At 38.3% G+C, this 26751-nt stretch overlaps 1 protein-coding gene across 4 annotated transcripts in view; it reads left to right on the forward strand.

Annotated features, from left to right (window-relative positions):
• The window catches only part of STK3 (serine/threonine kinase 3), a 138539-nt gene that overhangs the window by 14522 nt on the left and 97266 nt on the right, over window positions 1-26751 (forward strand). For all 4 annotated transcript variants that reach the window (XM_055799123.1, XM_055799126.1, XM_055799122.1 and 1 more), the window contains exons 5-6: window positions 16068-16232; window positions 16654-16821. In XM_055799123.1, coding sequence (XP_055655098.1) covers window positions 16068-16232; window positions 16654-16821 — 333 coding nt within the window. The remainder of the gene's footprint in view (window positions 1-16067; window positions 16233-16653; window positions 16822-26751) is intronic.

The raw sequence follows: 26751 nt of genomic DNA on the forward strand, positions 1-26751 counted from the left end.
GAGGGCATGAGTAATAGTAATTTTTGGAATACTACATGGGTCTGTGCTGTCCTCTTTGGGAAAGAGGGTAGAAATACTGATGAGAGAGGTTGTATTCCTAGTAAGAAAAACAAGGAAAAACATGAAAACCTTTAGGGTACTGAGTGTCTGGCTGAGAAAATAAATATATGTGAAGAGAAACATTTGTCTTCGTGGGGGAGGCAAAATCTCTATACAGGTTCATGAGCGCTTCAGCTTAATGTTGAGAAATAATTGAACAAGTAAAGTGGTTGCCAAAGATTACCATAGTACCAAGGACATAACAGAGCTCTGGAAGCTAAAGAAAGGTGACAAGGGTTATCAGAAGTAAAGAATACTTCTCCAGAAGGAGATAGCAAATGGATTAGGATACTTGTGTTGAGAACGGGTACTTGGAGGGAGCGGCATGGTGGAAGGTTTTGAAAATCATGAGTAGCACAAAACCCAGTGAGTTAGACATGGCTGTATCTTACTGTTTATTACAAAACAGGAGATCACTTGTGTTAGTAGATCCAAACCAAAATTTTTTTCTCTATGCGTGATTGTAAGGTCTACTGTATAGTTATAGAAGATCTTATAGAAGCTAACAGTTCGTTTTCCAAAGGCATTTGAATAAGACCAGGAAGAAATGACTGGGCCTAAATGCAAATGTTTAATGGCTGGAGCAGGAAATCCATATGCTTCGGGTCTCTGGGAAGGTGAAGCAGACAGCTATCACCGTTTACTTGACATGTGCTTACATTCAGACAGGCTACTGGGCTAAACAGAACTTTCATTCTGGCTTAGGATAGGTGATGTTCTGATGCATATAACAAAAAAAGCAAAGCAAACTCCTCCTTTTTTTCACTTGCTGTACCTATGTCTTGGATGTTTTAGAAGTTTTAGATGGAGGCTTTGGAATTGTTTGATTTCTCCTGTTCTTTGTGGAGCAGTGACCTGATCACCCAGACTGCCGTGTGATGGAAAGCTTATGACTGTGTTACTGGAATGAGGCTGCTTAAAGTACTTCAGCATTCTGTTGGTGACCTTCAAAAAACTTTTTTTTTTTTTTTAATATGGAAACAAGAAATGGTTTCTCTGTACTTTTCAAAAGAAAAAAAGAAATGTCTTCACTTGGAAGTGAGGGGGGAATTGATTCTTATTTTGTTAGAATATTTATTGAATAGGCCCAGATACAGAGTTATGTGTTCTGTAGTTTTCCTAAGTTGTCAAATGAAGACTGTGGCTGGGCCAAGGAAAAGTTTGTTTCTTGCTTCTCCCATATGTAAGGAAAAGAAACCGAGGAAGAGAGAATTGAAGTAAGAGCCCTTACTTCAATGCAGTGGTTGTTAGGGTCATCATTTGGACTTGATTTTCTTAAACCTCTTTTTCAACTTGCATGAGTCTATGATCATACAAAATAAGTCATGGGAAATGGTGGATGTCTCCTCATATTTGGGGAGGAAACATTACTATAATTTGCCCTTGTTGCTTATCTCTAGAACTAAGAATTTATCAGTCTTTTTCCTGTATCTGTTTCCCATACTTCTTGAAAAGTTTTGTTGTTTGTCTAGAAGGTGAATAGCACTAGGCTTTGCTCTAATATACCAAAAATGAGGGATGCAGAATTCCAAGATACGGAAATTACTACTGACTGTTGGGAGCCTGTTCATATAGAGAGGTTTTCAGCTTAACAGGAGCAGGTTTTTGTCCAAGAGGCCCAAGCCACTACTTTGAAGTTAAATTGACCCCTGGAATTCTTCCCCAGAGTCTTCTAGTATGCCAGGCAGATCAGATCAGCACTAGAGCAAGCTTACGATGCCTGTTAGCTCACTGAGATGTGGCGTTTATTGGTCCAAGGCAACAAAGCTGTACATCTAGTTTTGTCTGCTTTTCTTAGAGACTGATTTGTGATGTACATTTGTCTTACACAGTCAAACTGTGGGATGCTGCCAGAAAGGGCAGTTCTGCTGTTACTCTCTAACCTAGCTGACGTGTTCCTGTGTTTTCCATGCCTTGGATGCATTGATTGTGTGTGGCTGCAGGGTGATCTTGGATAAGCTTGATGATCTGATGAGGGAACTTCTTCCTCTAGCCTCTTCTCCACCCCCTTGTGAAGTAACTTGGGATTTATTATGGCAGCACAGTGGCTGGATGCGATGCAAGAGTGACATTAGGAATGAGCAGTGGGGAAAGGGAAGGAAAATAAGGAATGAGACTGACTTTTCCAGCGGCAGCTTGCAATAGAATAATTACAATGTGAAGCAATACTTTTAAGTCCTGCTGGCTGCTATTAACATAGTGGGGAGTACTGACACACAGGCAACCCTGCCTTTCTAATTTAGGGTGGACTTGCTAATCCACTGATCGTGATTGAGTCATCCTAATCCTCTCTTTCAGGGACCAAATACAGTTGGCTGTAGCATACCACACAGTGGCTATGCAGTGAGTTTGAGATAAAACCTTATATGGGGCAGTATCGTAAGTGACAAGCATAGCAATGTACTACTGTACAGGTGGTGTGCTGTTGGGTCCAGAGGTCCTGCATCTCGTATCTAAACTGTGACTTCCTTTTGCATACAAATTTATTTATCAGTTACATATACATTGCCTCATGTGTTCTTGTTGATTATCTTCTGCTGTGTTTTCTTATCTAATTCCTGTTTTCTTGTGTTTAAGCTCCAGTAATTCAAATGAATAGTGTATCTGAATCTCTGGATTCTGTGTTTAAATGTCCTGGTTTTGCTTTCTCTATATGCTACCATGGGGGTCCAGGGCAGACCTTTGTTACCTTTCTACGCTAAAGGTACTTTGCAAAATGTTATTTTGCAGTTTTAAGCAGTCATGTTTCTCAATAACTTCACAATTAAAATAGTTTTAATTTATATGCCTTTGCTGCAGTAATGTGATTTGCAGCTCTAGATTGGTTATTAGGCCTTAGATAACTCCTATGTTTTTCTGTTTAAGTAGCATCTATCACTGTGTAGCTTCCTCAGTTGAGCCCACATGGATTAACTAATAGCCAGACAGTCTATACACAAGGACTGAAATTCCTTCTGTGCTGGCTAACTTGTTTGACTGATCTCGGTGGCCAGAAGGTATGGCAATGGACAAGTCCATCCTGGACATACTGCTGACCATGTTCTGTTGGTAAGCCTTCTGGGAGGTGATTTGAATCAGTGGGCCAGTCAGCTGTGTTGCTGTTTGGACTGGTCTTTAGGCCAAGACTCTTCAAGTACTTTTCTATACAGCCAGACTGAGGAAGAAAGAAGTTGATCCTAATGTCCTGGTTGCCTTACTGTGTATCTAGCCTTACAAACTAAAGTCAAAAGCTTCTGCAGTGTGATGCAGAGGTTATTCAGTGCTTGTCTAATAAAATCCTTATTATGGTTTTGAATGATTGACTGTTAACGATCACAGATTACACATTGCTGCTGGGTGGCGTTATCTCAATTTTTAGGGATTATTTTTCCTTTGTTCTTTCATAGTAGCATTGTTGATTCCTTCAAAAATGGGTTGTGGTATTGGAATCTTAAAATGAGATTTTTTTTTTTTTGGTAAGCTTTTTTGAAACATTGCGGTAAAACTGTACCCATCTGCTTGGAAATGGGCTCATAATAGAAAAGTAGTTTTCATCTCAGGAAAAGAGGTGTTTGTGTGCCAGAAATAAGGTGCATATTATATGTTAATTGTCATGAAAGAAGAGCAAGTTAGAGCTACACTGTCATTCATCTGTTTCCAAAAAAACTGTGTATGTATATATATTTACAAACAAATAAGGCAGTCAAAGAAAGCATTCAGAAGTTGGGATGTTCAGAGCTAAGACTGGCCATGCAGCATCCTCTGGCAAGTGTGCAGTGTGAAACGCTAATTGTTCCCTCTTCCCCCTTTTTCTATAGGACGCAGTGTTAGTGGATCATGCTCAGTCAGTGAGGAATCACTGTATATGCTATTAAAATAGTATATAATCTGAGGTCTGGTGTTTATTTGCAAAATACTAAAAGAGGTGATCTGGAGACAGAATTATCTTTTCCAAAATTTATCTGACCTTCATCTTTCCATTAAAATAAATACTGTTATTAATTAATCAGATACTACTGTGAACACCTACAGGTCAGTTCTAAGGAGAATTAGCTTCCTGGATGGTATCTGTAGTTTCCCACCTAGATTACCCAAGGCAGGTGCATAAGATGTTGGAGATCACTTTGTGGGCAGTTTTAAAACTGTTGGTAGCCACGTAATATTAAAATGCTTAGCATCACATAATTCACTAACTTTCTGTATTTAAAGTGTGCTTCTTGGAAAAAGCTTACAAAATACTGCTTCAGTTCTAATGGCTGTACTTGCTGGGTTTCACTATGTTTATATTTGCTACTGATCTTTTTCTGCAGTTGGGTCACCACTAAAAGCTGAGGGAGGCTATATTATGTTGAGAGGGGGATAGAATTTTCATGCTTTTTCTATCTGTACAGACTGTCTAGCTGCATATTCCACAGATGTCATTTCATTCCCCACCTTCCCCCAAGCTTCAGAAAGCAAAATTGGGGAGATTTTTAGGACAATGGCAGGAGTTGCATCTGTGGCTTGAAGTCAGTTACTCATTTTCAAAGAAAAGATTGTTAGAATTAGTTAATGTAAGCAGTAGCTGTTTTCCCTTCTTGTATATAGTTTTTGTTAATGCCAGCTTTAAGTTGCTGAAACAATAAAATGGTTATGTAAAAACAGAATGTAAAGGAACTTTTACTAATGTGTTCAAGTCAGAGACAGCTGTTCAAATGAATGTTTAACATAAATGAGAGGTCAGTCCTCTATTGCTACCCCATATACACCTTGCATCACGAAACACTCACAATGTCTTATTTTTTTAGTACTAAAGGGTGGAAGTTTAACCTTACTGCCTCCCCACAGTGCTTTTTCCTCTCAAGGAACCCCATCATTGTTTGCCTTGGAGAGCTGTAAGTATCGGCTGAATTGTTAATGTCTTTCCAGATTGAGTCAACCTCTCTGCTTATAAAATTCTAATCTGGGCAATAAAATTTGTCTCAGTCTGAGGAATTAAGCCAGGTTTCATTAAGGTCAAAACAGCGTATCCTTCTTCCATATATATTTTACTTTACAATAAAAGATTATGTGTTTAAAGTTGGGGTGGATTTATTGCTGTATGTTGTGGTGAGGAATTATCGGAAAACTGCAGGTAAAAGAAAGGTCACGCTGTTGAAATTGGATGTTTATTTTAGAGGTAGTGAGGAAGGAGGTGAAGAGTATGCCATTGATTTGGAATAAGTGATGATTTTAAGTTGGAGAGGGACCTCTGGAAGTAATCTAATAGAATATCTTGTTCTAAGGAAGGTGAACTCTGTAGTTTGATTAGGTTAATCAGGACCTTGTTCAGCTGAAACTTGAAATCTGAAGAGGGAGAAATACAACGGTTTCTGCAGCCCTGTGAACTTCTTTCTTGTATCTAACTGAACTTCCTTTGTGACAACTTGTGACTGTTGCCCATTCTTCTTTTTCTTTGCTACTCTGAGAAGTTTCTGCCTCTGTTGAGGGTACTTTGTTATCCCTCCTTTAGATTGTTTAAAAATGCATAGAAATATTCACTCGTCTTGAAAGACTTTAAAGAATTCACTCTGTCAACTTGGTACATCAGGTGCTCTAGCCCCCACTGCTGGATGTACCAGTTTGTCAGCATCTTTCATAGTAGCCTGAAACTGGGTGCAGCATTCCAGACTTGGCTTTACAAGTGCTAAATAAAGGGGAATATTTGCCTGACCCGACTTGCTGACTGTGCTTTCCTAATGCTCACCAATATATGGTGAGCCTTCCCTGCTGTGAGGGTATATTGCTGTTCAGCTTGTCTACTGGAGCTGCCCCAGCACCTTTCCTGCAGTTGTGCTACCTGCTTCATTGATCCTCAGCTCCTACTACTCATGGCATGGTGTTCTTCTGTCCTAGGTGTGGGACTTACAGGTTTGCTGCAAACATAGTTTCTCCAGCTCATTGAGGTCCCTGTGAGTGATTAGCTCTGCCTTTTGGTGTGTTGACAGCTTCCCCTCTGTTTCATATCATCCACGAACATGGTGGGGATGTGTTCTAGCTCAGGTTCTTGATGAAGATGTCAGGAGTATTCACCCTAGTATCAGCCATCTAGGCATATCACTTATAACTGGCTCTTGGTTACATTTTGAACCACTGTTGAGCCAGCTGTTCTTCCACATCTTCTCCGTGATTCCTCAGATTTGGCTAAAAAGATATTATTTGAGACTGTCAATAGCCTTGGTAAAGTCAAACTAAATTATGTCCTTGGCTTTCTCTTTATCGTCACAGGAAAGTGGCCAGGTTAATTTGGCATGATTTCCTTCTGGTCACCTTGTGCTGGCTGTTTCCAATCACCTTTTTACCCTTTGTGCGTCTAGAAATCAGCTTCTGAGAGGATTTTCCCCGTAATATCCTGGGGACTGAGGATAAGCTAGCCAGCCTGTAGTTCCTTGGATTATCCTTCTTGCCTTTTCTGAAGATGTTGTCATAAGGGACATCCCCTGATTGCTGTAACTTTTGAAAGTTGGTAAGAAGTAGCCTTGGGTTCCCATTAGCCAGCTCCTTGGCACCTTTAGATATGTCTCGTCTGCTCCCATGGATTTGCATTTGTCCAATCTACCAGAGTAACTCCCAATCTATTTCACTTTGCTACTAGGCAGAGACAGCTGAGAGCCAGAGAAACCCTACTACAGATGGATGCAAAGAAGATGCTTAGGAGATTTCTGCATTGTCTGTCAACAGGTGGACCGCCCCATTTAGCAGCAGGCTAACATTTTTCTTGTAGCTTTTTTCCTTTCTTTCCTTTTTTTCTACATGTAGGCCAGTACAAGCTCTTTTTGCTGTCCTCTGTATTGCTGTCCAGTTTCAAATCCACCATGGCCTTGGCCTTCCTTATTCTGCCCCTTAGTATCCAGGCAGTACTTCTTTGTCTTTAGTAAACTGTTCCTGTTATATGCTTCAGTTTTTTGCACTTTATCTCTGCCAGGAGTTCCTAGTTAATTCAAGATGACCTCCTGCTGGTTTTGCTTGTTATCTTGCATGTCAGAAAGGACTGTTTTCATACTTTGAGGAGGTTGCCCTTGATACTCAACCAGCTCTTCAAGGCTCCATTGCCCTTTTGGGGAGCATGCCCTGGAATCCCACTTACTAGGTTCTTTAACAAGCAGAGGTTTGCTGTCTGGAAATCTGGTTCTGCTGCTTGCTTTTGTCGTTTCCCTCTGTAACTTAACCTCCACCATTTCATAGTTACTTGCCAAGGCTGCCTCTGCCATCCCTGGCAAGTTCTTACTCTACTCATGAGTATCTGGTCTAGTGGAACATCTCCTGTAGTGGGCCTGTGCAGCACCTGCAGTAAAACTTATTACTGCTCCTGTTTTTTGTACCTTGTCATATTGCCCTCCCGACAGGTATCGAGGTGGCTGACACCCCACCTCCCACCCCCCATAAACAGTGGCCTATGATCAGAGGCTTCTTCCAGTGCTGATGACTTCACCTACATCACCTTTTTGACTGGGTGGTTTGCAGCAGATGGCATCCATCTTTTAGGCTGCCCTTCTGGTTTTGATTTATAAACTCTCAGCAAGTTTAAGGGTTCCATAGCAGAGCTGCATGTTCATGTGCAGCTCACCCCTACCCACCTCTCCTCCTTGTTGTGAGGAGCCTGCACCCATGTCTCACAGTGTGTTAGTTGTGTGAGCTATCCCATTGAGCCTCTAATTCAAGTGACATCATCGTTCTGCAGTTGTGCACGTGCTGGCAGCCTTTCCTGTTTGCATCACAGGCTGTATACTTCTGTAGACAGGGTTTCAGGTGTACCCATCTGTCCTACTTTCTCCAAAAGCAAGTGAGAAAACTTCCTCTGGAACCCTCTCCAAGCTTCCCTGTTCTCTGTTTCTCCACTTAAATGAGGGCTTTGGTTTCTGTTCCCTGGGGAACCTAGTTTAAAGTTCTTTTCACTAGGTTAGCAAGCCTGTTGGCAAAGATACTCTTGACCTCCTTTGTCAGGTAGATCCTGTTTCTCTCTAGGAGTCCTCATTCCTCTGAGGATCCTGTGTTCATAAAAATACTAATACTTCGCTGCTGTTAGCAGGCCTGCTGGAAGGTGGTGATCTGAAGGTGTATCTGCTTTTGCTTGAGGCTTTTCCCCTTGTTTGGCAGGATCAAGGGCAATATCATGCTGACCCTTGTTCACTTAATACAGGTTATTCAGGATCTCCCCTGGAGATGCTGTCAGGGTCAATGGGGGTGGTGTGAATAGGTGTGTAGTTTGTGAGCCAAATGATCTGTGTGCAAATGTGTTTTATATAATGGTGAAGCTGTTTTTAAACAGCGACAACGCAAGTAAGTGCTTCCTGTTTGAAAGGCACGTGGCTGTGCTGTTTTAACTGACCTGTGGTTAGGACTTCCACTGAGCCTCTTGACCTTATTCACAGTGCTTTGTCAGAAAAGGACTTTGAAGAACCAAAGTAACTAAATCTGTGCTGATCACAACTGTGTAGACGTGACAAATCCATGTTGCTGTGCTACTTGATCATAGTCAAAATCTTTTTTTCTCATGTTATTTGTACTTAGTACAGTGCTGGAGAGGCTCTGTACTGTTCTGCATTACTTCCAAAGTTGTGCTCAACATCTCGTTAGCCACTTCAGTAATTCATAGATGTTGTATAGTAAGTTGGAACTTGGTAGTAAAGAATAAGGGCTAAGGAATCAGACTTCCATATGCTAATCAGTTCTTGATCTCCCTGTGTGTACTTACTAGTACTAGCTGATGTTGAGCATGTGACCGTGGGAGGTGCCTGAGATTTCCTTGAAGTTTTCCATATGAGCTGCTAGATATGTTTTAGATAATTTTATGTTGCTGCTGACTGTAGTAATTTTCAAACTACAGACACAGGATTCAGATTTGTTAGCGCTATCTTGAATTATCCAGTATGAAAATGCTAATTTGAGAAGAGAAAATGGGGTCTGTTGCATATTATATTCAAGAAACATTACAAAATTTAATGTTACTGGGATGACATAGTACAAACCACAAAGCTGATAATCACCTGTGCAGTGAAGGGTCATTCAATAAACATAACGGGGCTTATTGCAGCATATTTTCCATATGATTGTATGTGTGCAGCATGACTTGAGCTCAGTAAGAATGATGCTGCCTCACTTCCTTCACATGATCCTATGCTTAAGTTGTTATACTTGAGTAAAACTGGTAATTCTCCTATGGTAGTGAGTTCTTATTCCAGTCATTATCGTAATATTTAGGTGTCTCCTTAGTTATATAATAGGAGGAAGAAGGGATTATCCCCATTAGTTTGGGACAATTATTGAAAGTCTTAGACCAAACCTTGCTGTCATGAGTGAGGTACCAAATAATGATATCTAAATTACTTAAGATATAAGCTGTGATTTTTGTTTGAAGAAGTCCTCACACAGAGCATATAGATCTGCTTAAAAAAAAAAAAAAGTCTGAAATGCGATTGCTGTGAAAGAGATGTTCAAGGAAAGTGGCCTCAAGAGAGTGCAGTCTTACTGAAGTCTGGAGCAGACAGTGGGAACCAGAATTTAATGTTGACTTCAGGCTAGAGCTGCAACTGTAACAACAACTTTTCTCTCTGAAGCTTTTTGCCTTAATTCATAAGTTATACTTCAAATATTAAAAGCGGGAAGGGTATTGTAGTAACTGTCATTTATTCTCCCCTGCTCATTTGTTCATCTCTCCATCCTTGTCATCACATAAATGAAGAATAGAAGTATGTGAATATGCTAAGATCGATGATGTTCCAGCTTCATAGCTTCTGCTGGAAGAATGTTTATACCATGGTGCCTTTATTTGCCATGAGAGTGGATTTACCCAGTGTACTTGACCTAATCAGACTGTTTAGATGCAGTAATGTGATACTTCCTGGAAGCATCAGGCTCATTGTGCATGTATTACTTGGTGTAAAAAGAGCAGCTGGGAATGGACTTAAGCAGTTAAAGCAATTCAGCTGACCCAGACCCCTTCAGAGGGGCCCTCAGGAAGGAGAATGCCTGTGAGCAGAGAACCTGTAGATGAGTTGTCCCAACAGCTGCATGGATTAGGTAGTGTGTGATAGACTGCATAAATGCATCCTTAAGTCTCCCTTGTGCATAGTATTGATAGCCAGTTAGATGTAAATATGTGGATTGGCTGGTATCCTAATAGATGCGGAACACCTGAATTTGCTGTGATCTGCTTTGCTCCAAATTTCCATTTTAAGGACTGGCTTCCTGGCTAATGTTTTAATGTAGGTTTTATCATTCACATTCATTTTAATATTTAGCTTGCATGTGGTTTTGATGATGAAGGATTTGAAGCTGCTTCATGGTTGACTCATATTTAGAGGGTAGCACCAACCCATCAAAGAGACATAGCATACAGAATTAGAACTAAACAAAGATACCAAGCAGATAAATGTTCCATAGGATTTTAAATTAGGATCTTGACACAACTAGCAATTGGAAACAAAGCAGAAAGATAATGTCTGTGAAGTTATACTAAGATGCAAGGTATAGAGCATGCTGTGCTGATGTAAGAATGGTGCTGTATGTTTCAAAGCTCGAAATAACATAAACCAACCATTTTAACAGGAAGCACAGTACCCATATGGTTTGATCAGGAGTAGTACGGTGTAAGAACCATACAGCCAGACCAGGATAGCAACGCTGACTGTAACATATTCCTGGTATTAAAATAGTAAATACTTTTGGTTGTTCTGTGTGGTAGTTACCAATGGCATTATTTGTATGATGACATTTAATTGCTGTTAGAAATGGAGTACTGGATATTAAATAGATTAATTCTTGTGCTATGACCTACAATAATTAAGTTGTGTGCTATGGCAAGGCATACCATGGGCTGATTCTGTACTTAGCTGTTTCCTTAAGTTGAAAGTCACTTGCAAGGGCATAGTCACTACACTAAATACGTGGAGGAGAGCCTGTGATTTAGGGTAAAGAAGGGAAGGAGACAGTTAAGAAGCATTCTGATGTGGATTTTAAGAGTTTATTTGTGGTTTTGTAAGATTTTTGTGAATAAATAAACAATGGGAGGAGCTTTGGATCTGTTTTTGTATGCTTTGGTCCCCTGTTGCTTGCAACAACCAGTAGACTCAAAAAAATGTATCTGCCTCCACCTATTTCCCCAGATTGCATCAGGTTTATATTAGTTTGTGCCAGCTAATCTCTATATGATGTAAAGAAGACCTATACACTGTGTTTTGCTGTGCTTTAAAAAATAATATTAGTGTATTTTTATGTATTTCCTAACAAAACAACTTTTTCTTGTATATATGAAGACATAAACTGTTGATGCATTTAGATAATCTGTCTTTAGGAATATGTGTTGCATTTGGAGTGAGAATAATGTTGATAACATACTCGTGTTTTTAGTTGTTGCTAAACAACGTTTATACTAAATCAAGGACTTCTTGGTTTCTTGGGCCCTGCCAGCAAAAAGGCTGGAGTGGCATAAGAAATCAGGAGGGGATGCAGCCAGGGCAGCTGACCCAAACTAGCCCAAGTGTTATTCCATACCACAGAATGTCATGCCAAGTATATAAATTGGGGGGTGTTGGTCGGGGCCAGGTTGATTGCTGCTGGGGGACTGGCTGGGCATTGGTCAGCAGGTGGTGAGCAGTTGTATTGTGCATCACTTCATTTTTATTTTTTTTTTTTTTTAATTTTTTCCCCCTTCCCTTTGGATTTTATTCCTTTCGCCTTCCCTCTCCTTTTCATTCTTCTTCTTCTTGTTATTCGTATATATTTATTTCAAATATTCAATTGTTCTTATCTCAACTCTTGAGTTTTACTACTTTTTCTGATTCTTTTCCCCACCCTGCTGGGGGGCAGGGGGGGAGTGAATAAGCGAGCGGCTGCATGGTACTTAGTTGCTGGCTGGGGTTAAACCATGACAGATGGATTTGGCAAAGTTCTGGCAGAAAGTGTTACACTCAGCCTGTCATAATCCATCCACGATATGGTATTTGTTAATAGTCAGAGCTTAAATTGCTTGTAGTGTGAGTCTTCAGATAATCACAGTTCTAGTGTACTTAACAAAATTATTAGATCATGTAATGAGGATTGTCTTTTCTCCAGATACCCTTCTGACCATACTTCAGTTTATCTTACAGTTGATTTAAGTCCCTTCTTGCTTGACTCCAGGTCAGGTAATGGCTTTACTCCCTCTGTCCAATGCCAGGAAAGCTGTCTTGTTTGAGCTGTGTATTACTGGGTTTTCAGTTCTTCTGGCACAAAATTCTTTGAAGTCAGCATAAAGTAGCACAAACAAAGGCTTTAAGCAGTGTGCTACTGAATAGAAATGCTGAAAGATCTCAGAGATAAATGGCAGGCAAGGAATGCATAATGCGCAGCAGAGGCGGTAACTGCTTGCGATGGAGCATGGAGCTAATGCCACCATCAATTTCATCCTCTGCTGGCATAGGGAAAGGTGTATAAAAGTCATGGGGGCTCTTTAGGTATAGCAACACATGTACTTGGGAAAGCAATGCCAATTTGAGCAGCTCTTACTCTGCTACATCCTTGTTGACTATGCCATGAATTGAACTGGGGAACTGATTTGTTGGCAAAATAATTTGGCAGACAGGTTTATTTTTAACTAGGGTCAGTTACAGTTGTTCAGTGGAAGGGCTGACACACAGTGGGAATTACTGCTGTAGGTTGTACTGAGAGGAGGGACTGGAGATTGGCACTGCTGTTTAAATAAATGTACGCGTAACTGTGCCCTTGGGCTCCACGCCCAGGTTTTATGAGACTGGATAGAAGCTGGAATAGGGAAGTAGTTCTGTTTGTTAAATAATTAAAACTTGTTATGAGCAACTTGAGTGCATATAATCTTGCTGACTAATAATTTTTTCCTTTCTGTTGAGTCATTCTGTTGGCTCAGAGTGATTATGAGTGGGTTTTTTGTTTCTTGTGGGCTTTTGGTGGTGGGTTTTTTTTGGAGGGAGGTGCAGATGTGTACCAACACTTTCAAAACCGAAGCTGGAAGAAATTGCTATGGCGTAATTTAATTTCTGTATAGGACTGGTAGAGAAAGAGGGGGAAAATGCAACCCAGTGTTGCAGCCAAATTGGAGTACTCATTTTGACTTTTGTGGTTTCTTATATTTCTAAGAATGCGTCAAGTTCATTTGCTTAGTTCTTACTGTACTGTAATTGAACAGATTCATTTCAGATTTCAGTTACATTAATAGTTTGTTTGTATTTCCTTGAGAAATTGCATCACATGGAATGAAGTGTGTGTGTGCGCTTGCTTTTATTCTAGAATAGATGTTGATGCAAATCTGAGAAGCGTTTTCAGGGGTTTAGTACCTGCAATTCACTCTTACTGTTTCTCAGATAACGCTTGTTCAGGAGCTTAAGTGTTCCTATTATGTTGATCTAAAGCAATGAAGATAAACCACTGTGCTAACTGATGACTTACTCAGTAGTCCATGTAGTTTATGAAGCAGATACATACTTTTTTTTTTCCTACTGTATTTGGTAATGAAATATCTGTCAGCTTGTTGCCAGTTTATACTTGCAACTTATTGTATCATTTGTGATAGTATATAAATTCTACAAAATATTGAAGTAGTAAATAAGAGAAACATTTTGGACTGTTCAGTCTACACCAACTTATTATTTATAGTAGGTGTTTAATAATTGATTTTTTTAATTTATTTTTTTTTAAGCTTTAAAGCTGGAGTTTGTCTGGTCTGCTTAAAAATAATAAAAAAAAGGCAAGCAAAAGAATTCTTAGTGTTTCTTTGTGATGCTTTTACAGAGTTCAGTAAATACCCCTATTGTGATTGATTTTTTTTTTTTTCTTTTTTTTTTTTTTCTTCTTACTCTTCAAATTTTCAGGTTGTATTCAGTTACTGGACTAGTTTGAGAGTACCTTCCTCTTCATTGTGACTGAAAAATAAACAGCAAACATGATATGAAAAAAAGCTGGGTATAACTGTGCAAAATGTATTGTTGACTTTAGGAACTCTAAAGTTCTAAAGAGCCTCAACTCTTCTACCTTAATTCACAGAACTAACTGAAGGCCATGCTATTATTGAAGAATATAAAGAAAGTTTTTAAAAATTCAGCATGGTCATAGATGATAATATACACTTGTAAACATTATGTAAGTGAATGTTTTTTTTAGAGACAAGAAGGTATTGACAGGCTGCAACTACTTTAAAAGTTGCAGGCTGACATGTGGCACTATCTTCACATAGTGGTAGTTGTGATATAGTCAGTGTCAGCAATATTAAGATTTGTTAGTTGTACAAATTTATCGCATGATAGGAACATGATATGTTATAGCATAGCTCATGTGGATTCTTTATGCTTAATATTAAGAACTAACAGGAAACCTTTGCACAGACAGCAAACTAATCAACATTTACAGATATTTTTAAAAAATACAGTATTTGTGGCTGAAATTGAAGAGCTATATATTCAATCTGATTTTTTTTCCGATGCGGATATCATCTGGCAGTTTTTGAGTTATGCAGGTAATTTAGAAAAATCCCAGAAGTTCAGTGAGCATTCATTCTCTGCATCAGTTGGCAACAAGAAGAACGGTGTAAGAAAAAGCCTGTAGCATCTGGTTGGTATCCATTCTCAGTCATCTCTGTAATTGTCTACCGTTAAAGGAACAAGTGATTATAGTTATTGGAACTTTCCAGCATAAGAGTACCCTGACATCTTAGTTGTCCTTTTTCAGGGCTGAGTAAGGTTTTGGGAAGGTCATCGGGGCATATCTGTATGGGTGTGGTTCTACAGCTTCGTGTCAGTATGGAGCACAGGCAGAGTGAGAAATACTTTTTTTAAAATATCAACATTTACTTACGTTCCATATAAAATGAAGGCACTAGCCTTAAAAGGAATGGCTTATTTGACAGTCTCCAGTAAAATTCTGTAAACTAGTTGGGAACTATTTGGGTGTTCGTATTTCTGCATGCTATGTTATTTCCCTACAGATAGTAAGTAGCAAGCTATCCCTAAGAAATAAATTTTTCAAAAGCTTTGCGAATAAAGAATTATTTGTTTTGTTTTCTGTACGTCTATATCCCTTGCTCTTTGTTTTGGGTTTGTGGTTTTTTGTTGTGTTGTTGTCGGGTTTTTTTGTGTGTTTGGTTTGTTTTCGGTTTTGTGTTTTTGTTTGGCTGTGGGTTGTTGTGTCCGTCCGTGTAGGTGTCATCCGTCCCGTCCCCTCTGCCCCTTATCCCCCAAGATGCTTTTATTTCATCCTCTCTAATTTGTAGATTGCTGGCAATGAGAAACTGATAGTGGTGCAGTTAGGAACAGCAATAGGTGGACAAAAGCATGATACTACTAATTGTAGAGTTAGCAGAGGCGTTCTATGTAGGAATTTGAGAAATAAAGAAAATGTGGCATTCCTTTCATCTATTTCCAAATGTAGGACTGTGCTAGTTTGTTGGGCAAACTGCGTAAAGTACTTAAGGGCATAGAAGTTTGAGGAATAGCTGTAGCCTTCTACAGTAGAGAAATTATTATGTCTTTTTCCAGGGAAATATTCTTGTGTGTGCCACCTAGTCCAGTGGTGATCACCATTATCTTTGTCAAAACAAAGGTAATGCATAATTTAAGAACTAGCATGTATGATTTTAGTTATAAATACATTAGTTGTATGTTGTAGAAACTATGCAACTGTCTTTATGAAGGGTGTCAACATGTAAAGAGGAGTAAGTTGTGATTAGCAGGCAAGAGAATATTGCATATTCTGCCATCTGATCTGCATCAGTCAGCCCCTTCTCTAGTTTTGTAGCTCAGTTGCTCTAATTGGACTCTAGATGTGTAAAAAATCTAGCGATATGGATCAAGTTAGTAGATAGAGTTTTAAATTGTAAATGCTATTGGGCATATTCCTATGTTAAAATACCTAAGGTACATTGTTTTATTTGTTTCATAATAATCATTATGAAATGATCATGTTTTGAACAGTTCAAATACATAGACTCTGTATATACCTGAAAATGGTTTTGTGTTTTCTTGCAGCTAACAGAAGATGAAATTGCAACTATTCTGAAATCTACTCTTAAAGGACTTGAATACTTGCACTTTATGAGAAAAATACATAGAGATATAAAGGCTGGAAACATCCTTCTTAACACTGAGGGACATGCAAAATTAGCTGATTTTGGCGTGGCTGGCCAGTTAACAGTAAGTACATGTGGAAAAATCATTTAAAAGGCTTTAGTGCTCCTAACTATCTTCTTTTACTTTTGTCTTTCTCTTCTGCCTTGAATTTTGTATCTGAGGAGTGACTAGTGGTAGAGCTAATGTTCTTTATCGTGATGAGTATTTAATGTATTGCAAGGCTGTTTAGTTTTTTTAGTTGTCTGTTTTTATAACCCAGTGTACTTCAAGTGCCTGATAATCCTACTTTAAACCTTTGTTTGAGGTTTATGGTTGTTGTCACCTATTTGGCCCCTGTAGGCTGATGGACTGAATGTGGTCTTAACTGGAAGTCACTACCATTTGACCTCTGGGTAGCTAGTTTTACTTTTAAATGTAGTATTAATATAAAAAGAATATGAAAATAAATATCCATGTTTTAATTGCATAAATAATATAATTACAGGATACAATGGCAAAACGTAATACTGTTATAGGGACTCCGTTTTGGATGGCTCCTGAAGTAATACAAGAGATCGGCTATAACTGTGTGGCAGACATCTGGTCCCTTGGTATCACTTCAATAGAAATGGCTGAAGGAAAGCCTCCATATGCTGATATTCATCCAATGAGGGTAAGTGTCTGTGGTGGTGTTTTCATGTTTGTTGTATTAAACAAAGAAGAAACACTCAAACTAGTACTGGAATTGTAAAACTAATTTTATGATAAGATTTTTAAGACTAAGGGTTTTTACTTGCTGTCTTGCTTTCTATTTACTGCGGTTTGCCTGTGTTTTAACACATCTGTATCAGGTTTCAGGATGCTTTTATTTCCACTTGAGAGAGAGCTAAAGCAGTACGTGCTTAATTGACTTGAAGGCAACATAGAGTGAATTCTATACTGTACCTGCATTTGAGGAGTTCCGCAACCAAGAGGGGCCACCCTCCTTTGAAAGGGAGTTTTGAAGTAAAGATGACCGAAGAAGGATTCAGAATTATCCTACGTGAGCACTGCTGATATTAATAACCCCTGGCAGTTTTTATTTATTACTGACTTTTGAAGTCTGTTACTGAGTTAGTTTTTGCAAAATAAAATGTAAATAGATTTAGTTGCTTTGTGAGACGTAGCAGTTATAAAGGCATTATTTGGAGAAGTTCATGGGGAACAACGTTTATCTAGGAATAACTGTTGCCACTGTTAGTCATGCTTTTATTTTTTGAAATGAGCTATAGAATAGCCACACTGATTGCACTAAGCATCAATAAATACTCTGTTCTTGTCCATTTGGTATTAATACAAGGCACTTTATATTGCTAAAGGCAGATTTTTTTTTTTTCAGCTTTGTGATTTGCTGAAAAAATGGCATGCATATCAGAAAAATTTACTGAGTTTTCTTTTGCTGGTGCCTCATGTATCTGGATCTTAATATAAGGAAGCCACTGCTGTTGAAAAAGGAGGTAGTGTTTATATATGAATGCTATAAGGTGGTGCATATATGAATTAAGTGTATTTAGTGATGTTAAGTTCTTAATTTTTGTGTGCGCTTTTTGGAGCAGAGATGTTTCCTGAAGTTTTATGGCAGTGTGAAGCTTGGTTAAAGCTAACGAGCATTTTGCAGTTAGAAACATTACATAATTTTGGAAGCAAAGCTTAGTAGTTTTCCTGCACCGTATTTTTTCTTTCTGTATAATTAACTTATTTTAAACTGCTGTTCAAACTGGAAATACTCAGATGAAAGCTGAGAACAAAATTAGTATCTCTGAAGCTTGGTTTTGGTGGGAATGTAATTTAAGATGAAATAATATTTTAAAAATATTTTTAAGGACTATTGATTACAAATTAAATACTTTTCATCATGTTGGTTTTTTTTGTTGTAGTTCTAAGGAAGATGTCTTAATTACATCTGAGTTCATTTTAACACCACGTAGTTGCACTAGCTGTTGAAAGATGAGGACTACATTATCAGAGAGGATTTTTATACGCATGACAATAGCTGCTTATAAATCAAAGGTCACAGAGTTTGAAAGCTTGTGAATCTGTTTAATTCTTGTAATCAAATGAATGCTATCAAAGGCCAAAGTAATTTAACACAACAATTCTGGATTACATAGAACATGTGTTCTTGTTAATAAATTATGTTACGGTTTTTAAGGGCTTGTATGCAGTGAGTACTCTTTTGTATATTTGATACCTACGGTTTTTCTTAATTTTTATTAGTGAGTTGTTACAGTGGTTAACAAGAAATACACAGATTTAAGTTGCAATAGTTTTCCCAGTGTCATATGATATAGCTTCACAGGACTTTTGGACATATGTAGATGCTTTCCTACTTTGTTTTAGTTATGACACAGAATTGATACAGGCAAGCATGAAAGCTTGGGCAAATTTTCACTGCTTTTTCTAGATGTTGCTGGAGTTCTGTGGTATTTATGTAAGGCACAATTTTGTTACTTGGGAATGCATGTTGAAATTACCATGTGCGCTATGTTGCTGTAGGCTGGTTGGCACTGCCACAAAGGTAATGCACTGCCAGTAGGCCATTTCCTTGTCAACTGCATTTACAGCTTAATAGAAATATTACATGACTTCTTTAAACAAGTGTTTTGGCAGAGAGGAAATAGCAGATTCCATGCAAACAAGCATAGCTTCCTCTGCTTAACCGCACTAGCTACTCCAACGAATTGTGCTAGTTTCAGCTGGGAAAGAATGAGAAGGGGGGGGGTTGCAAAATGGAATTTCATGTTGGGGGGGGGGGGGGAAAGCAGCAGGGTTTTTTTCTGTTTAAGTATTCTTATTTTAGTATATTTAACTGTGTGAAGTGTCATCAGTGCTATTTCACTTGTTTCTGTTGCAAACCTGAGTTCAACAGAACCTGCGGTTGTCATACTTGGTTTGAGGCTCAAAGGTCAGGACCATTTGCCAGCCCAGTAAGTCCAGTGCTTTATTCATGTAAAAATTATGGAATGCCTCACGTGTTCAGTGTCAGAGTCCTTCTATACTTTTGCTAATGATGAAAAGTGAGACTGCTGTATTTTCTTGTGAGTTTTCATCGAAGACAGTGCGTTTTCAAGTAGTTTTGAAGGAGCAAGACTGCAAATGGTCTCAAGGTTGCCCTAAAACATGGTGATACAGCCACTAGAAATAACAAGGAATTTGCCGAGAAGTCAAAAATCACTCAAACCTGGATAAGTTAACACATCCAGCAGGGCTAAAAGCATGCTGAATGTGGTACTCTGTGCAGCAGCCAGGGTTAATGTGTGATAACAGTGTTTGCATCTGCCTTTGATTGCTTTGCTGGGATGAGGAGTTACGAATTTGCAGTGGACCTAATTAAAGAGTGCTTCAATGTGGTTCTAGAGCAAGACTCGATCTCCTATTCTGAGGCTGCAGTGATATGTTTCAACAGCTGTGTTCCTGTGTCCCCCATTGACTGCGGCATGTATGCTGTCCTCTAGTGATAAAGCATTACGTCCTACCACTGTCTTAATTTAATTCAAACCACTAACTGCTTTGTTCAGTCTCTCCTGTTCATACAGTACTTGTCTTGATTGTTTCTGTTTGTTTCTAAATAGCTGTTTTTTTAATATATATATTTTTTTAAATCTGTAATCGAGGCATAAAGGTTGGCACTATTTTACCATAGTAGTTGTGATCTTGCTTTTTGGTAAGCACTGGTAAGATGCTCTTGAAATATCTTCTATGTTTGCTAGTCAAGCCATGATCTCAGGTGGTTGTACCAAAGAGTTATTTCTGGTAGAAGATCCTTTAAGCTGCAAAGTTTTTGCCTGATCATAATCCACCTGCTGCTGATACTTGGCTGTATTAACCAGTAGATTAACAACACTTTGCCATAAAGCTAATCTTAAACCTTAAGATGGCTGTTTTTCAAGGACCTTTGTCTAGGACCATCCTTACCAAAATTTACCACGCAATGACATGATCACTTACTGTTGTGAGGCTGTGATTTATATGATCAACTTAAGGCAATTTCATTGTGGGCTGCTGGCTATAGAGGCAGCCTATCCTTAGCCAGGAGTTACTGGCCTTTCTGTCAAGCGAACACTAGCATTTTTGTGGCCTCACGTGGAGCTAGATAAAGGAACTGATGTTCTGAAAAGTTAACCTGACAGAAACTTTCTAGAACTGAGCCCCAAAAGTTGTAGGAGCCTGTGGATGGACAGGGGAAGTGTGTTGAATGGGGTTACTGCCTTTGACCACAGCCATGCACTGAACCTTGTAGACCAACTGTAAAAGTGCAACCTACATTTTATAAAACTTACTGCTCTTTGCAAGGTCAACACTTACAGACAGGTTGGTGTGCTTCAGCTAAACACTGGTAGCTCTCTTTCAAAAAAAAAAAAAAAATCCCAAGAACAAAAAACCCCCACTGCCACTAAATAAAAAAAACCCTACCCCAAACTCTTTTCTTTCATGCTTATCAGGGAACTGCAATAATTCACGTTGCTGTGGTATGGAAGAAGCTGGTGGTAGATGTGTTTTTTTTCAACACTTCACAGTATTGGCCTTTGTTTCTTTAGGGTGAGGTTTCTTGGAAATGGACATGTGGGCATCACATGTTCTGCAGTGATTTGGAGGAAGCCAATTTGAACTGCTTCCATTTGCCTTAAGTCCAATCATGATATTTATTTTTCCATGGCACTTACCCAGATTATCCATGCCTCCTGCTTAGCCTGTGTCATTTCCAGCCTGGACTAATCTGGTTGTAATAACCTTTTATTCCTGATGTATTTTATAACAATCTACCATTTCCCAGTTTTTTATTCTCAGCATATTGCATTAAAACTGGAGATAGAAGTGAGAATTATTGCTGTGTAAAACTGTAAGAACCAAGCAGGGTGTCATGTGGAGCATCGCTGTCTGATTGAGAGCAGTTTTCCAGTCATTGAGAAACTGGTTTCCTCTATGCTTTTTGTGCCAGAAGTTGAAGAGAGGGGAAAAAGAAAAACCAGTTCTGGTGATGTCAGATGTCTTTCTATGTAGTCACTCTTGCATTTCTTCCCTCCAATGGATGGAATTGTCTCATCAGTTTCTGTTGTTTTCTTTGAGTGTTCACCTATCTTATCTCAGCATTACTGCTTTTAATTTAGAGTAGGTTTATAAAAGTATATTATATGGGGGTTTTATTTTAGTGCTTTTGCTTATCTTCAGAAAAGAGTTTGAGTTAACCTGTAAAGGTCCTTTTCCTTTTAAGAACTTTCAATGAGACACTTTTTGTTAATTTGTAACGATCTTGCCTGCTGTTTCTAGATAGTGAGCTAATATTTAAAGAGACTTAAAATATGGATTTTTTGATTGTACGTTACTGTTCATTATTTTACTGCCTCTTCAAAATCTTGTGGGAGAATGACAGTGAGCTGTGGTAGGACTACCTGAGCGTGATTCCTCAGGGTGGTCATAATTCTTCAATACTTCTGTTGGGCATTCGGTGTTATGATGGTTCCCTTACAACTAAATATCCTATGTGCTTTTAAGTCATTTAACATGTCAAGATTATTTTCAAATAGTTAAGACTTAAGTCTTGAAAAAAGCATGTGAGACCCTAACTCATCCAGTTCTTTGAATGGTACGAATGCATATCATTAAAAGAACAAAAAAAGTTACGACTTCTGGATTTTCCTTTGTGTCTCATTTTGTTTTTCTTACTAAAATCGTGTCCTGAGAAATCCAGTTTTGTGTGTGTTGTCTTGCACAATGCCATAGTTATTCTAAATTTGTAAATAATAAATGATGATTTTAACGTATAATGTATGTTTACAGTGGGGACCCAAGACACTGATATGGTATGGTTGAAACAGTAGACTGGAATTGGAGATGTGCCTTGCTGCAGGCTTCCTGGAGAGCTATTGGAAGACCTTTGGACCTCTCTAGGCTTTAAATGGAGTTTCTGCACTTGTTTTAAACTGACCTCAGTGCGGGTGATGGCTATAAAGGGCTGGTAAATACCTGTAAATACCTATTCCCATGCATTTTCATCACCCATTGTTGTTGGAATGAACATTTAGATGGCCACATGATGAGCTGGATCAGAAAATTGATCTATCTGAAAACTAACGACATAACAAGAAGTAACTTTGTTACTGTGGTGCTTGGACTAGGTGGGGACACAAATATATGGTGAGAAACTTTAGGAGAATTGGGTGATCCCTTCTTGGGGCTCGGCCAGGTTGGTGCTGAGGTTGACTTAAAGTAATTCTAAAACCAGAGTCTCAGCTGTCCATTTGTAAATTTATTATAATTAAAACTTATACAGAAGTTTCCTTAAACAATTATTTATGTAGGGATGTTAAAGGTCATAACGCATCCAGATACCATCATGCTTGGGAGCTATAGCTGTCGGTGCAGTGCTGCCATGCTGGTTTTGCTGCTCTGGATTTTATTTACCTTTTGAAGGCAGAGGGAGTCTGAGGGGAAGGAAGGAGACTGCTCTTGCTTTTTCTTATAGACTAAGTAGTGTCTGCAGGCTGCAGAACTCCTCTGGAGATGGCACATAAAAATGCCTGTTGTGCAAAAAAACCAACACAACAACCCCCCCCCAAAAAAAAACCCAAAAAAACCCAAAACAAAACAAAAAAAACCCCAAACAAAACCACCACAAAAACAACCAAAAAACACCAACAAAACCCAAAAACCCCACAAAAAAACCCCACAACTTTTTTTGTTGCCTGTCCTACTTGTTCTTTTGGACTTTTTCTAGCTGGGCCTATCAATAAAATGAGACAGGGTTCTAGACCTTTCATGGGTAAGTGCCTGTTCCACAAAGCCTTTCTCCTTCTCCACCTCATCTGTTCTTCCATCTTTAGATGCTACTGCAATGATACAGCTGAACTTCATGGGGTAAATTTCCAGTGGCCTTCAGTTTGTATACCGCTGAAGGCAGGTGTTGCTTCACAATACATTTGCCTCTGCAGTACAATTATAGCCAGAATTTCAAACAGGTGTTATAACTTTATTCAAGAAAAAAATATGAGCACAATTAATGCCAGCCAGTATTTGTCTAACAGAAAATAAAGTATGTTCTCTATATAGGTAGGGGAAAAAAACCCCCAAACCCATAAATGTCAAAGGAGTTTCTTCTCACATAAATCACCATGAGAAATGCAACTCCATATGATAATAGCATATGTAGGATTTTGACAGTGTAGTAGTATTATGCGGTTCGAACCAGTTGCACCTATACTAATACTAGTGCTGATCTGGGTATTGTATCTTTGGTAGTTTTTTTTTGTATTAACAACTTCTGTTCAGGGTTGAACTCTTAAGGAAGTGTGACTTTATTTAAGGGTTCTTAAAAAAGAAATTTTTACATTTTCATTTAAATGTGCTGCTGCTTCTTTAAATCAGTAAGCAACCCGTCTACCTGCTCTGATCAAAATGTGAATAATTGTTATATGGTGTTTTTTGCATTAATTAAAAAAACAGATAAGACACTCCTTTCAGCAGTACAATTTACAAAAGTGTCATGCTTTTTCATTCAAGATTTTTTTTTTTTTTTGTCATATTAATCTTGAGGAATGATCAATGTTTATAGTGTGTGAACAGACCTCTTCACCTGAACTGCTTCTGGTGTGGTACGTTATTGCTGAGGTACAGGCCAGCTCCTAACACTGTTCATGATTTGGCTTCTTTCAACAAGGCTTCTGGAATTGAGAGGTGATAAATATTGGGTAAACTAAAATAAATAATTGTGTACGTTTGAACTTGCACATCTGTGTGTATTCAGGTTTTTTTTTGTGAGCAAATACTTGATGTGCATACCTAAATGAGATATTCACATAGACTTTGCTAGAACCTTAATATCTGCCTATTGGACCTACTGTTCACTAGGAGAGTTGCTCTTTCTGTGAGTTGTGTCAGTTAGTGCTTGCTGCAGTTGTAATGAGAATTGGACTTGGTTACTTATTTTGTCAGCATTCTTTATTGGGTATGTAAAAGCAAGTTTTCCATGGCTAGTTATATGTAACTTAATTTGAGAAAATATATTTATAAATTTTCTGGAATACCATTAAGGCAACTGTTGACTATTGCAGCAATGTCACTTTTAGTGTGTGAAAAGAGCTAGTTTTAAGGTACTTGGTAATTGTGTCAGTTTGACTTTAGTTTTCATTGTGATTCAGTTACTTTTAGCAGTGGATTGAAACTAAATGAAGTGCAAACTGATCCTGCAGAAAAATAATTGTTTGTCCAAGTTGTACTTGTGGCTCATGGGCAAATTACTCATAAAGCTGCAGACATCCTGGAGTTGAGTTTATTTCAAGTTATATATGGGTCTCCAAACTTGAAGTTATGATTTATGATTTTTAGTTAAAATGTACTCAGTATTCACTTATGTATGTAGTGTGAGCTAGGGAGAGTTCAGGTGCTTTCCTCCTTAGGCTCCTATTCTTTGTGGAAATGCTAGGCATAGATGTAGACGTAGTACCCTTTGAACATAACTTCTTTTTGGTATTTAAGGCCTGCAGGATTAATGGAGGAAACAAATTTCAAAAGGATTTAGTTTGCTTATTTGCTTGTGACTAGCTCTTCTATGGACTTCCTGTAGAGGAGACAGCAGGGAATATTCTGACCAGTGAGGAGGTCAACCCAGGCAAGTGTCCCTGGGGTATAGTCTAGTTTTTTGGTGATACAGAGATATTTTTCAGCATGCTAGCATGCAATTTTAATGAAAGTTCCTGTATACCAAGCATGGCTTATCCGAAAAAGATAAACAGAGTAAAAGAAATAGTATGTGAGTTGTCCTCAGACACTGAAGATAAGTTTAGAGGTGTCCAGTTGCAAAACGTATGAAATAAAGCCTGTGATATTTTACTTATTTCCTTAAATTGAAATTGATAATTTCAATGATGATTGACTTTGCCAGATGCAGTTACATGTGTTGAGCCTCCTAGAGAGTGATGTGCTAGCGTGGCAGCATCCAGTTTCCATGACCTGACAGCTTGCTATGCAAAGGGATAGTATGCTTAACATCAGCCCATTTCATGTGGAGAGATTTTGTTATAATGTTGTGAAAGCAAGCTAAGAAAAATACCATTTGTTCTCTGGCAAAACTTAGAGGTGATAAAAATTTTTCTCCCTGACACCCCGAGGAGCTTTTTGAAGAAGTTTTGTCACATTGCTTTATCAAGAGCCTGTATTCCCTTCTTCCCACAGAAAAGATTGACCGATCTCTCTGGTTTGTGGGACGCTGCAGAGTACAAACTGGATACATACAGTAGTTAGTTCTCTTTCCCAGGAGATCTGCAGAGGGGTACAGAACTGGCCTGGTAATCAAATTTCTTTTAATCAAAATACTACTTTGTCAGTATCTGGCTCTTCATAGAGAGGAAAAATGGCATAGAGCAGGATGTAAGGAGCAGAAGAAAGTAAAAGAGCAATAATGGCAAACAGGGTTGGATTGAGTTGAGTTTTAGAAAGCTAGAAGATACTACTGCGGTAAGACGGGATAAACTGTGTGAAGTCTGGGAGAAGAGCTCACTAATGAGAGGAAATTAATGCTTTATAAAGGTTCACATTCATTCATATTTGTTTGTCTAATCAGCACAGAATAATATGACATTAGTATTGATGCACATACTATGAAAACATTAGATTACTTGAGGTGTGTACAATGATTACATTGAGGGATGAGCAGGCCCTATTCCAATCTGTGTTGAAGCTTTTGAAAAGTCTATAATCCAATGTATGTGACTGTGGTCTTTCTGTAGGTATTGCTTTTCTTATCTACTCTTCTTTTCTCTTGCATCTCTTTAAGTTGTATTTCCCCTTAGTGAAGAGATGGCTTGAAAGTTCGTTCACATAGTAAAACTGTTGCAATATAATTAAAGTCGAGTTAAAAATATTTGTCATTATAGAATCTAGCATAGATCTTTAACTGTGGTTTAGAGAATGCATCTTCACTCCTTCATATCACTAGCTGTTTTTTTTTTGGGGTAGAATAAATAATGTTTATTACTGTTTAAATAATTTATATTTTTAATTTTTTAATGACACTGGGTTTACTTGTATATGTGCACAAAAAGGAAATGCTAATCTGTCATGTGTAATAAAGTAGCAGAGTGGAGAATATTTGAAATTTGGACTGGAACTGGAGTTTAATTTGAATTAAATGGAAAACATTTATTTCATGCTTCTAAATGAGGATTTAATTAAAATTAAATTAGTTCATCTTTTTAGACTTACCCCTGAATAGGAAATTTGAAACATATTTCAGTTGATGGTTGGTTTTCTCTGACTTTGATTAATCACTTTCAAAGTAAGCGGAGGATCAGTACAGTAATTTCATAATTACACACCAAGTGAGTTAACTTGAAACTTAACTAAAATAACTGTAAAGGAAGTTTGATCTTGTTTAGTTTCATGTAATGCTGTGTATCTTTGTGTATGATTCAGATTCTTAGAAGTGCTAATCTGAAAAAAGGACCATACCATGATACTGCCCATTTATTTGCAAGATACTTTAATAGGGAAATGTTTGACCTGGGAATATTATTTTTCAAAGATGTTGAAACAGTAAATGGAGGCTGAATGAAGCCATGAAATTGATGGA

The sequence above is a fragment of the Falco peregrinus genome, chromosome 3 (assembly GCF_023634155.1).
Source record: "Falco peregrinus isolate bFalPer1 chromosome 3, bFalPer1.pri, whole genome shotgun sequence".
NCBI classification, from domain to species: Eukaryota; Metazoa; Chordata; class Aves; order Falconiformes; family Falconidae; genus Falco; species Falco peregrinus.